The following is a 14,584-nucleotide window of genomic DNA, read 5'->3' on the forward strand; positions in this document are numbered from 1 at the left end:
ATGGCGCTAGATGAAAAGTCAGTAGAATATATCAGATATATAATAATATAAATAGATATAAAAAATATAAAGATATATATCAACACCAGGTGTCGCCAGAGCCACCAGACGTTATTAAATAGGACATATTCTGCACATCTCCAGGTGAATATTTATATTCTGGGGAATAAACCGCTGGAATAAACAAAGTGTTCACAGCAGGTTGAAGCCCTGACTTTTGACTTGCAGGCAGCATTTCTACATACGTTCACCTCTAGTGTCTGAACTTTGACCATGTTTAACATCCGACATCAGAACAGGATATAAAAAACAGAAAACCACTAAAAGCTGAATATTTCTCCTTCAAGGATTGAAGTCAGAGCTGATTGTCATCGTTGCAGAGAGGAACATGACTCCTGCTGTGTGTAATTGTTTGTTGTATCTGTTTAATGAGCTCTGTGTGTTTGTGTTGATGAGACTCACTGAGGTGATCATCATCAGTGAAGAGACGCAGCTGCTTTCTCAACGCTCAGACTGACAGCCCAGATCCCTGTTTTGGCAAATCCAGATTGATTTTAGAAAGTCTGGACAGCAAAAAAAAAAACAACATGAAGTGCAAATCAGATCCAAACCACATCTACAGAAGCGTCTCAGTCCGGATCATTGACTGTATATAAATATGGACGATGCACAAACGTGAAGCCAAAATATCTCCTTTCCCGGAGCGGCCATCTTGCTTGTATGACGTCATTTGGAGCCAGAGTCTGCACAGAAGACAGCGGTTACAGCTGTCAATCATGATGTCACACCCCCCACAGAACATTACGAGTGCAGTTAGGGTTAAAGTTCGGGTTAGGGTTACTCACACAATGAAGAAACACAATGAATACAAATCTTGCGAGAGTTTCGCCAACTGTCCCTCCAGCTGGTCCGGTGTAGCACCGACCCATCTCAATGTATTCCAGCCTCCAGAACCAGAGTTCTGCACTGCGACTTGACAGCACAGTTGTTTGGAAGGCGAGATGATAGATCTTCATTTCTTAAGCTTCCATATTGGAAAGCCGTGGCACCAGCGCATGTAGTTACTGACGCCTACGTTGTTACCACAGCAACCCAGGCAGATAGGGTGGTGATGTCTGGACACACAAAACTGATCTGATCACTTACAAATAACAGTGTAGACCGTCTGTCTCAAAGATCCTCTGCTGTTTGATGTTCTGCAGTTTGTAATGTTCAGTATAAATGAGTCACAGCCTGAAACAGGATGATTCAAACATGAAGATCAACATTCACATGCTGCAAACAAACTGCAGTCTGAGTTTAAACAACCTGACTGTAAAGACACACACACACACAGCAGAGCTTGTGTTTCTAGAGCATACGTGAAATCTACTGAAACTGGAGATATGAGGTGAAATGTTGCTCTGGAGGTCTCGGACCACATTTCAGAGTGGAATACTGAAGGTCTTACTGCTGTTACTCTGCAGATTATTATTTTATAAACAAACATGTGATTAGTCATTTTGAATGATCTCTGTCTCTCTCAGGGTCTGACCATCAAGCCTCTGGTAAACTGGCTCAAAGTTCCTCGCTCCACCAGCAGGAAGCCGACCATCAACGAGGAGATCCACGAGAGGGTGACAGAACTTCTTCTTCTTCTTCATGTTACAGCATGTTTGTGTATTTTTACAGTGCAGACCTCAGACTCACACTAACACAGAAGCCTCAACATTAGACACATGTCCCAAAAAGCTGAGTTGAAACACTGAAAATGTGTTTCCTGTCTGAGGTGTAACAGCAGCTGTGTGGATAGAAATCAGATGTAAACAGACTGAGTGAATAAATGATGACGTCATGAATCATGTGACTGAAACATCAGTGAAGAGCTGAAAACATCGGATCTGTGTGGAGCGATGATGAGGAGACTGTAACCTTCCTCACAAATGTCATATTTCCATCATGTTTTCCATCACTTGAACTTTGACTGTCGCTCTTTTAATGACGTCATCTTGTTGTTTCTTCTTCTTCTGCGACGGTTTAATGACACCAACTGTTTATCTGCTGATATTCACACGGCAGCATCGATGGAAACAAACATTTACTACATTTTCTTTTGCTGATTTTCTGGACATTTTGTCAAAAGTTCTCTACATTTGGATGGAAACCTGTCCAATAGTTACTGAAGGAAAGGTCAGCTGTAGTTTATCAGCCAGTTCAGGGATTCAAACCAGCAACTCCTTCGTCAATAATGCAGCTTTATTAACCTCCAAACTACTAATAAGTGTTACTAACATCCAGCTGCTTACCCTCATGTATCTGCCCTTTCAGATAGACTTCATTCTATACGTTTTATAGTTCAGGTTTTCAGATATAAGATGATAAGATAAGATAAGATAAGATCCATACACACCAGAACACACACACTTCATCTCTTACTGTTCAGCAGTGTGATGATAGCAGGACCTCCACCATGATGCAGTGAAGCGCAACCGAGTTTTTGTAGCTTTCAAACAGCAGCACGTCGTCCCTGGTCGTCTGGATGATCCACACACACCGTTTCAGCTGTTTGTCCTTATTTTAATCGAGGGTTTAAGGACAGAAGATGTTGAACTATGTCTTCAGTAGAGAGTTGTAGTTTGTGTGAACTGACTGTGGTTCAGTGAGCTTTTAGAAGATGGTTTAGACGTTTAGTTGCATTTTGATCTTTTCCCAGTTAATTATGATTTGTTATGATTATATTTCTGTGTGGCTCTATAATTCGTCTTGATAATATTTGTGGTATATTGCTTTTGTGTTAATTTTTTTACAGAATGTTGAGCTCTATATATATTTTACTGTGTCTGACGTAGAGATGTGCACTAACTCTTAACACACAGTCAGTTTGATGCCTCCGTCACTGATAAACAGCTGAAATGTTTTTTTTTTAAATGCATGAAGAATTTTACAATGTGGCAGATCTCTGAGTAACAGAAACTACATTATGTTTGAAAACCGTAGTGATGACGTGTGTGTGTGTTTTCAGGCCTTTGACCACATCCTGACAGCAGTGGAGGACATCGCAGGACTGCAGGGATACCACCACTGGAGAGACAAGTGAGTCCTGCTGATGACATCATAAGGAAATACGTCTGTTTCAGTTGTAATACGTGATAGTGGACAGCAGGGGGAGCTCACTCACTGGGTTGTTCCACCTCCAACCTTCAGCCAGACATACTGATGAATAATGAAACTAACTGAACATGAAAATATGTGTTCAGAATCAGCTTCAGGGTTGTTAAACCTGCGTCTGTGTTCCTGGTCAGGTGGGAACAGTTTGATAAGAACTACCTGAGTAAGCTGCTGCTGAGGAAGTCGGTGTACAGGAAGAGCGAGCTGTGGGAGGCGTATCAGAAGATCAACATCAGAGACGCCATCAGTGTCATCGACCAGGTAGGAAGGAGGAGCGGCATCTTCATCAGCAGCTTCGTCATCACTGCGTGTTGGATTTAATGCAAAGATGTTTGGGAATAAACAGCTGAGTCTGACATCATCAGCTAGTTTTGTGCTGAAGAGGGAATTTATTCCTAATTAAGTTGTGTTTAATCAAATAACCAGAGAACATGGAGGCAACATATACATGAACACAATCTGCAGCGGTGCAAAGTAACTAAGCACATTTACTCAAATACTTTACATAAATACAACTTTGAGGTATTTTACTCTTGACTTGAATATTTCTATTTTCTACTTTAAACTGCACAACATTTCAGAGGTAAATAGTTAAACTGCACTGAATACATTTTACAGCTTTAGTTACTACAGATTCAGATGAATAACAACATGTGATGAACAGATAAATTATTATGTGTTATTACAGATTAATATTAGACTTTATTGATACCAGTGAAAGCTCCACCTTCATCAGCTGCAACAATAAAGTGATGTACACATTAATACATCATTAATTATAATCCGATATGATAATAATCATTAGTGTGTCTGTCTGTCACTGAAGAGAGCGTAACGTTCAGGATGTTCTCAGCCTCACAGCTGACTGAATAAAGTGGAAAATGTTCCTTTGAAATGGTTTGAACCCAGTTCTGTCAGACACAAACTGGAAAGGAAACCAGAAAACAGGTTTCATGTATCAATAATTACTGTGTATTAACAATATGTTTCATTACAGTTTGTTACTGTGAGAGACTCTGGGGCTTATGGGAAATGTAGTTCAGTTACTGTCTATGCAGACGCTGAATCACACAACGAACTGCTGCTTTATTGTTGCAGACGCATGATGGACAACACACCAGTCTCTCAATTATAATCCTAATAAATTCTGTGTGTGTGTGTGTGTGTGTGTGTGTGTGTGTGTGTGTGTGTGTGTGTGTGTGTGTAGGGTGGGAACGTCCTGACCTCAGCCAGGCTGTCTCTGCCCTCGATGGCCAGCAGAGCCTCATTTCCTGAGGTCACCAACGTCACCAACTACCTGTGAGTCACATGACTGTGTGTGTGTGTGTGTGTGTGTGTGTGTGTGTGTGTGTGTGTCTTGTATTGCTATCTTTGTGAGGACCAATTAGTTTTGTGGCCAGTCCTCACTGCTTCAAAGGGCTGTTTGAAGCTTAATGTGTGTGCACATGAAATCAAAGTGACACCTACTATAACTAAATAATACATTAACATTAACATTAACATTTACAACATTTAGTTCCACTGAGTGCAGAGAAATGATATCAACTGGTCACCTGCTCAGGTTGTTTCCTGACTTTTCAGAGAAGACCTTATATAGTTTATACTGCTGTTATTTCATTCCTGAGAGACAATATATAATATATATAGTATATACTATAGTATATATACTATACTATAGTATATACAGATGGGTGACAAATTAAAGAAAAATCCAACATAAAGTGTGTCAGTAAGGTGTTGGGTCACCACGTGTCACCAGAGCATCTTCAGAACTCCTTGTTATTGATCCTACAGTCTCTGAACATCATCGTTCATAAAGATCTTCCTCATGTGGTGTTGTGATGATGATGATGAAGAGCGCTGTCTAACACGTCAGCTGGGTTGAGATCTGGTGACTGTGAAGGTCGTAACATGTGATTCACCCTGGAAGAGACCACTCCCATCAGGACAGACATGTTTCATCACAGGATAAAGCTGATCACTCACAAATACTTTGTATTGATCAGCAGTGACCCTTCCCTCTAAGGGGACAAGTGGACCCAAACCATGCCAGTATAACAGAGCCCCCAGACCCCCTCACTGTAGGGGTCCAGCACTCAGACCTGGACCAGGTTTTCCTTTAATGTGTCACCTGTCTGTATATTTATACTGCTGTTACTGAGAGACAGAATATAATCTATACTAATAAATAATGTTAATCTAAATAACTGATGACCAGTTACGACTATTTTCACATCAGACTTCCAGCTTGCAGCGAGTGGTACTCGGCTTTATTTACAGTACTAGGGTGGAAGCCTAATATACCAGCAAGTTCATATAAAACAAATCCGCAAGAAATATCAAACTCTGTCGGTGAGGACCAAAACAAAGGACTGTATGAATAATATATAATGAACATAGAGCATAGTGTGGTTCTGAAAAGAGAAATCAATAACAATGATATGAATTACAGGCACACAATCATAACTGACTGATAGAGTCTGTCATCTTCTCGCTTCTCTTGCTGCAGGCGTTCAGCTGTTATCAATGACTTTACACTTTTAGCTCCACTACTTTAAAATTAAATATTATCCCTCTTGATAAACATGTCAATTATCAATCAATCAATCAATCAAACTTTATTTATACAAATCAAATGCAATTCAAAGTGCTTCACAAATGATTGACAACTGTACAGGATGGTAAATATGGATTTGGAGACTGATGTTCACTAAAATAATTAAAAAGCAAAAGAGTTGATTGAATAAGACGACAATAAGTCAATTTCAGCTGCTCTGCTGACTCAAAAGGAGTTTAATAGTACTGTGTTAACTGTGTTGGTGTGTTGTTGGTGTGTTGTTGGCGGCTTGTTGGTGTGTTGTTGGCATGATGTTGGTGTGTTGTTGGCGTGTTGTTGGCGTGTTGTTGGTGTGTTGTTGGTGTGTTGTTGGCGTGTTGTTGGTGTGTTGTTGGTGTGTTGTTGGCGTGTTGTTGGTGTGTTGTTGGTGTGTTGTTGGCGTGTTGTTGGTGTGTTGTTGGCGTGTTGCTGGCGTGTTGTTGGTGTGTTGTTGGCATGTTGTTGGCGTGTTGTTGGCGTGTTGTTGGCGTGTTGTTGGTGTGTTGTTGGCGTGTTGTTGGTGTGTTGTTGGCGTGTTGCTGGCGTGTTGTTGGCATGTTGTTGGTGTGTTGCAGGCGTGAGAACGGCAGCGGTGTGTGTCTGGACCTCCAGGTGATCGATAATGTCCCCGGGGCCAAAGTGGAGGAAGACACCGAGACGCATCACGTCCTCACTGGAAACCTGTACAAACCCCGGAGACGGGTAACACACACACACACACACACACACACACACACACACACACACACACACACACACACACACACACATATACACACACACACACACATACACACACACATTTTGTTTTGTTTTTTAACGTTTATTTATTCAGGTGAGTTTCTCGGAGAGCGACGCTCTTTTTCGCCCTGATCACGTTCACACAGTTACACATTCACACCTGGAAGCTGCCCAGTACAACCACAGTCTGATGAGCAGCTCCACTGGAGCAGTTGGAGTTAAGGGCCTTGCTCAAGGGCACCTCAGCGCTGCTTCTTCACTTTCCCACCCAGATTTATCCTTGGAGTATTACTCCATAACCAACCTGCCATTTGTGCCGCACAGTCGTGGTTTCTGCTCCATTTAAATTTGGAACACAAACGGCGTGTTCAGCTGTTGCCGACTTGAATCGACGAGTCTGAAAATGGCAGCGAGACTGTAAACAGCCTTCATGTTGAACATAGTTCAGCTACACTGAGTCCAAACATAACAGTTAATGTAACGACCTCACCAGCACTTGCTATTTGAGTAAAGTATAAAGTTTGCTGTCACTGATAGTTGCATACAGTGTGAGTCATGTTTTAATATGTTGTTTAAGTGATAGTTTGTCCAGTTTTCACAATATTCAATACTAACATTCAGTCAGTGATATTGAATGTGTTTCCTTTGAGTGACATTGTTCAGATTGATTTCTGGTGATATCTCGACCTCAACAAGGACGGCTGCTTTTCTCAAATTATCATCCATCAGCTGATGGAGATCAGTGTCGTATCAGCTGCCTCGCATGCCGCCTGCTACATAACAAGCAGCATGCCGCCATAGACAAATGGAGTGCAGTTATTGTAACGTTGTCGTGTGTGTGTTATCTTGTGTTGTTTAGTATCAGTCGCACTACAGCCGTCACTTCATGCCTCTGGGGGAGAAGGAGCGTCAGGATCGGGAGGTGTTTCAGAGGAACATGAAGAGCCGCATGGAGACGTTCAAATCCACCCGACACAAACGACACAAGAAGGAGCGCAGCCTCAAGAAGGCAAGACAGACTTTCATCATGTTTATTCATTTTTACTCTCTACAGGGATCAGTCAAGTTTTATTAATCTGAGATTCATGGAAACAACCAGAGAGATACAAGAAGCTTCATCACAGTGAGCTGGAAGGATGTTTGAGATGCAGTAACAACATCAGTTTGAGTCGTCTCACTTTTGCTTTGTTTGTTTTACAACTAAAACGGAATAACAGCTGATTATACAAGCTTTATTTATACCACAAAAACACAAGACTGAATAATTACACAGATTAAAGGCTGAATAAACACCGAGAAAGAAATAACTTGACTGATACTTTCTAGATGTATCAGTGAAGCGACTGGTTCTATTAATCCAGCCTCTACTGACCAGTTCACCCACAGTCTCCTCCCTGCAGAGACAAAGGTCAAAGGTTACAGTGATGCGGAGTGAGTGTGCTCTCTGCAGTCCTCACCAACCATCACACTCCTCTGGCTTTATGAAACACATGTTTAGCTGTAATGAGCAGCTTGGGTCTGCTGACATCTCCCACTGTTCATTTGTCAGACATTTCTTTAATGACAGCAGCGCAGCTTTCACCACTCGCTGTTATGAAAGACACGGCGGCGCGCTGATTGAAGGCTCCCGCTTCCTGTTATGGCTGCAGGTTAATTGACGTGATTATTCTGTCCTGCTTTCAACAGCGGCGAGGATCCGACGCCAAGGAGGACGGCAGCGACAAACCCAGACGCAACGTCAGCTGGCAGGACAAAGGTAACGCAAATAAAGACGCTGGTTGCGGCGAGTTACAGAGAAAGGAGCTAAATCATCCTGCTGCAAAAACATCTGCAGACTTTCACTGCTTCTCTCTGGCTGAGGGAGGGTTCATCTGTAGGCCTGAAAGTAATCTTCATCATCAGTTTATGGATCAATTTATTGCTTGTTGTTACACTTTAGTCCAGACAGGAAACAGAAAAGAAGGTCAGACTAGAAAACTGCAGCTGACTCATTTATAACATTACATGAAGAAGTTTTATATTCAGGATGAAAGATAAATAAATAAACTGAAATACAGTTTAAACAAACGAGAAGATTGGAAAAAGGTGCATGAAAGAAAAGGATTGTTCACGTCTACGACATCCAGGATCCAGAGCAGCCGCAGATGTTGACACTGTGGTTGTTCCTCAGATCCGGTGGTTGTTCCTGTGGAGTCGGAGGAGGAGAAAGCCGAACACTCGGACCCTGAGAAGGAGGAAGACGTCGGGATCACCTTCGTAGCTCGCAAGGCCGAGACACCAAAACAGCGACCCAAATCAGGTAAAAACACAGAAGAAATGACTTTTTTTTAAAAGTGTGTGTGTGTGTGGACGCTGACAGTAATGATCCTCTGTCCTCCTGCAGTCCCAGCAGCTCTGGACGGGTGTCCGAGTCCATCAGCCGCCCCGCCATCGCCCACCAGCGGACACAGCCATTTGCCGTGGAAGGGCAGCGTGGGCTCGCCGCCTCCCTGTGTGTCTGTGGAGGCCACGAAGATCATCCCTGTGGACCTCCAGCAGGCCTGGAACCAGAGCATCTCCTCCCTGGAGAGCATCTCCTCGCCGCCGGCCCCTGCCGAGCCCGTCCACCCGCGGGTGAGCGCCCTCTCCAGACTGGGCGCAGCCCGTCCCGCCTCCTACACCCCGCCGAGCAGCGTGACGGGCAGCACCTCCTCCATCGGAGCGCCACTGGGTCAGGGCTCCTTCTGCTTCCCAGAGAAGAAGAAGGAGGAAGAGGAGGAGGAGGAGGAAAGTGGAGTCTTGCAGGAGATGCAGCCACTCATGTCATCCCTGAGGCCCCCCGGCTCTCTTCCGCCGCCGCCGCTGCCACCCGGCTCGGGCAGGCGGAGGAACCCGTGCGTGTACCTGAGGAGCCTGGTGACGGCGCCGCCTCCTGGCAGCGAGCCGCACAGCCGAGGCCCCACCCAGCTTTAACCACAGATCAGTAAAACATCCGTCACCTGCGGGGCGGAGCAGGAACTGTTCTCCACCAATCAGCAGCTTCAGGACACTTTCACTGACACACACACACACACATCAGGCGGCGTGCTGCCTGTCAGGCCGTCCAATAGGAAACCAGCTCGCTATGTTCTCAGCTCACCTGAGATTTCCTCTCCTGCAGCTTCATGTCCATCTGATCTGATAACCATCAGTCCTGTCGTTGTCTTTGTCTTATCCACGTGTTAGCAGTTAGCACATCTAGTTTTTGGCCCAACGAAGATTCAGATATCTTCCGACCAGTCCGACCAGTACATAGAGCTCAATCTGTAATCTGAGTCCATCCTGAGGTGACCAGGCTGCAGGGGTCAGAGGTCACCTGTTAGTCCATCCAATCACTGCCGCTCTGAGCTGCACATCACCAGCATGTATGTGTTCTCAAAGGTGTTTTCAGATTAGAGGAACAGACAGCGGACAGGTGTCAGTAGTTGCTGTCAGTAGAGATGTTTCATTTTTTCTTCTTCTGCTGTTGTCCCGTCAATCACATGACACACTAAAAAGAAACACGGTCACATCCATGACTTTGTTATTCTCTGTTGGCCGGGTCAACAGTTCATTCAAAGAGTCACTTTAACAGCAGCCTGAACAGCCGTGTGTCACCTCTGACCACACCCACCAGTGATGTCACGTCTACATCACTGCAGCGAGGTGAGACGTTAAAGCACTGGAGGTCAGGTGAAGTTACTCTTTAAGGCTCCACATTTTAAAGTATGAGTCTGGTGTTATTCTATATTTTACTTCTCATGTTTATCCTCAAACTCCTCACAAATATGTCATTTCATTTACAAAATGTCCTCAAACAGCAGCTCACTGTAGTTTTTACCAAACAAACATTTGTTGGGGATTATTTTGAATCCACAGTTGATGCTCTAGTGCAGCGGTTCCCAAACCTTTTAACCTTTGACCCCTTAAAACGAAGCGACGTCTTCTTGCGACAGGTTTGTCACAAGTTTCCATCCAAGCGTTCACAGCTTCCTGCTGCTGGAAGCGTTTTGATAGCAGCTCGGTGTCAGTAATACAGACACGTTCATGGTGATGAAGGATCATCATCTGACTCACTGACGTGTTTTTAATAGTTTGGACAAAGAAGATATATCACAGTACTTGTTAGAAGATCAATGAATTGCTGGTTTGAGTCTGAACATGAAGAAAAATGCAGAATATCACCAGACATTAAATAAACACTCTGAATTTGTTATTGTGTCCAACAGATCCCAAACTGGTGATCAGGGGGCGCTGTTGGTCCTTGTAACAGAATCATTGAAGCATTCATGAACAGGATCAGCTTCTTTAGGTCTTTACAGGAAAACCAGTGCAGTATTGATCAGTCCTGCAATTAAAACTATGTAATCAATCAAAACCTTAAATCCTGCTGAGGGTGAACACTGCTGGATAAATCCTCTTTATTACATTTTGGGTCATCGTAGTTTTGTTTCATTTCTATCAGTTATATAATTGTTCTCATCATGTTCAGTGTTTTTTATCTCAGCTATTAGGTTGGTGAGTAAGATGTTATCACAGCAGGTAGAAATGAAGCATGAGAAATATTATTTAATGGAGATCAGTCTGAACACTGCACAGCTTCACCTGCAGTCACACTCTAAACTTTTAAAACCTTTATTTCTCTGCTTTTCTTTCCAAACAGGTGCAAATATGCATCCACACATCTGACATGTATATTTATTCTATCAAAGCTGCTCATATAAATTCTAAAAATGTATTTTGTAAAGCTGAAAATATATAAAATCTACAGAGTAGTTTATTTTGAACGACCAAAGTGTATAAAAAAAAGAGCATAATGAACATTTATACAGTGTGTATCTGTCTATAACTGCCTTACTCAGTCGTGTCTGTGTTGCTGTGTGAGTGTGTGTGTGTGTGAGTGAGTGTGTGTGTGTAGGAGGAGGCCAATCATCAGACTGTCTACAGGTTTATTATTCCACCAGCAGGTCGGGTGCACGCTGAAAGTAAAGATGTTTCTGTGATTGTTTCTTTAGTTTTCAGTCTGTCGTCTCTCGTTTTGCCAAAGAGTCTGTTCGCCTTAATGTCAGCTTCAGCTTCTTCAATCTGATTCAAAGTCCTGCAGCCGCTGCAGCAGTTTAACTTCAGCTTGAAGCCTGTTTGTCCTCCTCTGTGAGGGGAGGTTTAGTCCCAAATCATGACACTAATGTGCATAACATCGTGCATTTCAGGTAGAGGGTAAAAAAATACTCCTATTCCCATTCTGCACCCTCCAAAACCAATGTGCAAATCTGAGCCAACCCTTCACTCACCGCAAACAACATCAGTCATAAATGTTTTACTGTTGCAGACAACATGCAGTGTTAATACTGTAGAGCTAATTCTCCAGAGAAAGATAAGACTTGTGACTGTTCAGTCTTGTCTTGCTGGTGCTTTTTTTACTCATTAGATGGAGACTCAGTCTTACTCTCAGCTGTTCTTTTTGGATCCCAAAACAGATCCATGTTGGTTTTAATGAACACGAACAAACTAGAAAAAGTAATATTACCTCGCTAACAAAACACTCTTATTTGATTGAATGAATAACATCAGTCATATGTTGAGAGACAGTCGGTTGATGAAAGAGTTAAAAACACTGTTCCTAGTCAACATAGCACAATATCCCATAAAGCAGTGTTTACCTTGATGATGGACTTTGTGCGATCTGTACAGTATGTTTGCCTTTTCAGGCTCTCCCGTGCCATTAAGTCAGATATATCGGAGGTGTCATGACTTGGATGTTGATGTGAATCATATTTACAATCTGAAAAATGATAATTATGTCACTTCCCATAAGACATGACGTTAAGAACAAACTATCAATAAAGTTCAACACATTAACTGCCACTGACAAAACACAAGAATTATATTCTCCTGTTTAATGGATACATGTAGACTACTGTGTCGTTTTCAGAATTCAGTCTTTAAAAGTGTTTTATCGTTTATGGTTTTCTCTTTTAAACACTGAGGAGAGAAGTTCTACAATCTTACAACTGTAAAACTGTACGAACTGAACAGTTCTTACTGCTCAAACAAACCTCAAACGTACTTCAGGTCAACAGTTTAACCACTTTTCTAAATCAAAGCTCTAGCCAGTATATTAAACTGCAGGTAACCATAGCAACAGCACTGATGCTTTAGTTAACTGACTGGTTAAACTAACCCGAACCATTTGGGTAAAAAAGAGGAGGAGGATTTAAACACAGAGACAATAATGTGTCAGGTGAAAAAAGAAGCTGAATCTTACAAGCTATAAGATGATGCTGTTTCACTGCAGGTCACTCTGGACTCAATTCTTTCTGTTAGTTCAGCTGCTGTTGGATTAAAACCCTGATTAAACTTTACTGTCGACTTCTTTACAGCTGAATGTTCAGCTGGTGCAGCAGGCTGCGGGGCTGCTCACGCTCTGTGTTGTCTTTCTCATTGCCTCATTGTACCGCAGTGACTGTAATAACAGACAAAAACAGAAACATGTTGCTGCATGTAGAAATGCCTTTATGTCATATAGATACTTGAACTGGAGCTGACACCAGACCAGTTGTGAGGTGGGGTAACAGTTTAGTTCCAGCTCAGAAACCTTAGAAACCTGTCCTGTTGATCCTCACTGCAGTGTTTCATCCAGCTGTCAGTGTGGCTGTTTTACTGTTCTTTCATGCTGCACTTACTCTGTTATTCTTTAATTGGACACAGACACAAGAATGTGCTGCAGAGATAACATCTCTTTTTGTTTCAGAGGTTTTTGTTTCATCTGTGATTCAGGTTGTTGTGTGGAAAAATCGAATGAAACGTATCCGCCTTTGTGCCAAATGTTTGTTAGCTTTGGCTTCTGCCCAGAGAACTAAGAGTCAAGTCAATAAATGTAAGGTGTGTTTTCTGAATGAAACCAGCTGCCTCTGTGTTTCTTTACTGATACCTGCTTCAGTCCAAAGGAGTTCAGGACGACATGTGGTTTTTGCAGAAGTACTGTTTTATTTAACTTAAATACTTCCATTTTCCTGCACTACATGTTAGAGGGAAATATTGTATTTTTTACTCCATCTGATGACTGTAGTTACTAATCAGTTAAATAACTTTGCAGATTCACATACCAGAAACAAAACCTGTATATTAAATTGGTATAAGTGAAACTGCCTCAGTATGTAAAGTAGACAACATTAAAATGCTGCTTACAGATTAAAGATGTGGTCTGATTATGTTGCAGTGCTCAATAATGTTCACACTTTTACTTTTGATGCTTATTTCACTTCTAATACATCTGCACTGAATGTAGGACTTGTAACTGATAATTATAAAAGTGTGTTATTGTTACTTATGCTTAAGCAAAGGATTTATGTGGATTCTCTCTTGTGGACAATACAGATATTACAGCAAGTTAGCCAAACCTACCCTAGAGAATGGCTGGTCAGAAAAGGTTTCTTATACGTACAGTAACACTGTCCTCCTGCAAAAGGCTAAAAGTAATAAGTAATAATGAGTAATACTGACAAACTTAATACCATGATAATCCTGAGAACACATTCTGACAGGGATGTGGAACAGTACCAGTGTTCTGTCTTACTGAACAGGATTAGCGGGTTAGCCACCTAACCTTGGGTGTAACCCTGGCTTTGTGGCCTCACAAAGATGGCGTTCAAACCAAGCTCTGTTACCATGGTAGCTAACGTGGCAGTCAGACCATGCCTTCAAGGAAAAGGTTTTGTTCAAACTAGGGTCCAGTTTGTGTACAACACTCATCACTGCTGCATGAGGGGAAAACAGGAAGACATTTATTTGCAATTTCCAAAATATGATGAAGACAAAACAAGCAAAATACTTGAAGGTTCTCAATGAACTCAAAGGGCTAAATTTCACCAGCACAGAGCCAGTTTACACTAGGTGGATGTGGTTTCCAACCCATTTACATTGGCTGTGATCCTGAACAGACAGAAAGTACCAGGTCATGTGTACCAACAACACAGCAAACATAGAGACTGTCAAACACATATCTGTCACAAATGAGTACAATACTTCAACCTGAATATGAGTTGGCCACGCTGTCTGCCACTGTTTGAACATCTGGTGAAGCAATTTAGTAGATTTACTCAA

General features: G+C 42.3%; 1 protein-coding gene across 1 annotated transcript in view; it reads left to right on the forward strand.

The window, feature by feature from the left end:
* slc9a5 (solute carrier family 9 member A5) overlaps positions 1 to 13,382 on the forward strand; it is a 34,632-nt gene extending 21,250 nt beyond the window's left edge. The window contains exons 8-16 of the mRNA XM_042420248.1: positions 1,527 to 1,616; positions 3,002 to 3,072; positions 3,282 to 3,408; positions 4,355 to 4,446; positions 6,319 to 6,445; positions 7,344 to 7,493; positions 8,171 to 8,240; positions 8,655 to 8,783; positions 8,868 to 13,382. Coding sequence (XP_042276182.1) covers positions 1,527 to 1,616; positions 3,002 to 3,072; positions 3,282 to 3,408; positions 4,355 to 4,446; positions 6,319 to 6,445; positions 7,344 to 7,493; positions 8,171 to 8,240; positions 8,655 to 8,783; positions 8,868 to 9,436 — 1,425 coding nt within the window. The 3' untranslated portion in view covers positions 9,437 to 13,382. The remainder of the gene's footprint in view (positions 1 to 1,526; positions 1,617 to 3,001; positions 3,073 to 3,281; positions 3,409 to 4,354; positions 4,447 to 6,318; positions 6,446 to 7,343; positions 7,494 to 8,170; positions 8,241 to 8,654; positions 8,784 to 8,867) is intronic.
* Positions 13,383 to 14,584: the final 1,202 nt, after the last annotated feature.

The sequence above is a fragment of the Thunnus maccoyii genome, chromosome 1, assembly GCF_910596095.1.
Source record: "Thunnus maccoyii chromosome 1, fThuMac1.1, whole genome shotgun sequence".
Lineage (NCBI taxonomy): Eukaryota > Metazoa > Chordata > Actinopteri > Scombriformes > Scombridae > Thunnus > Thunnus maccoyii.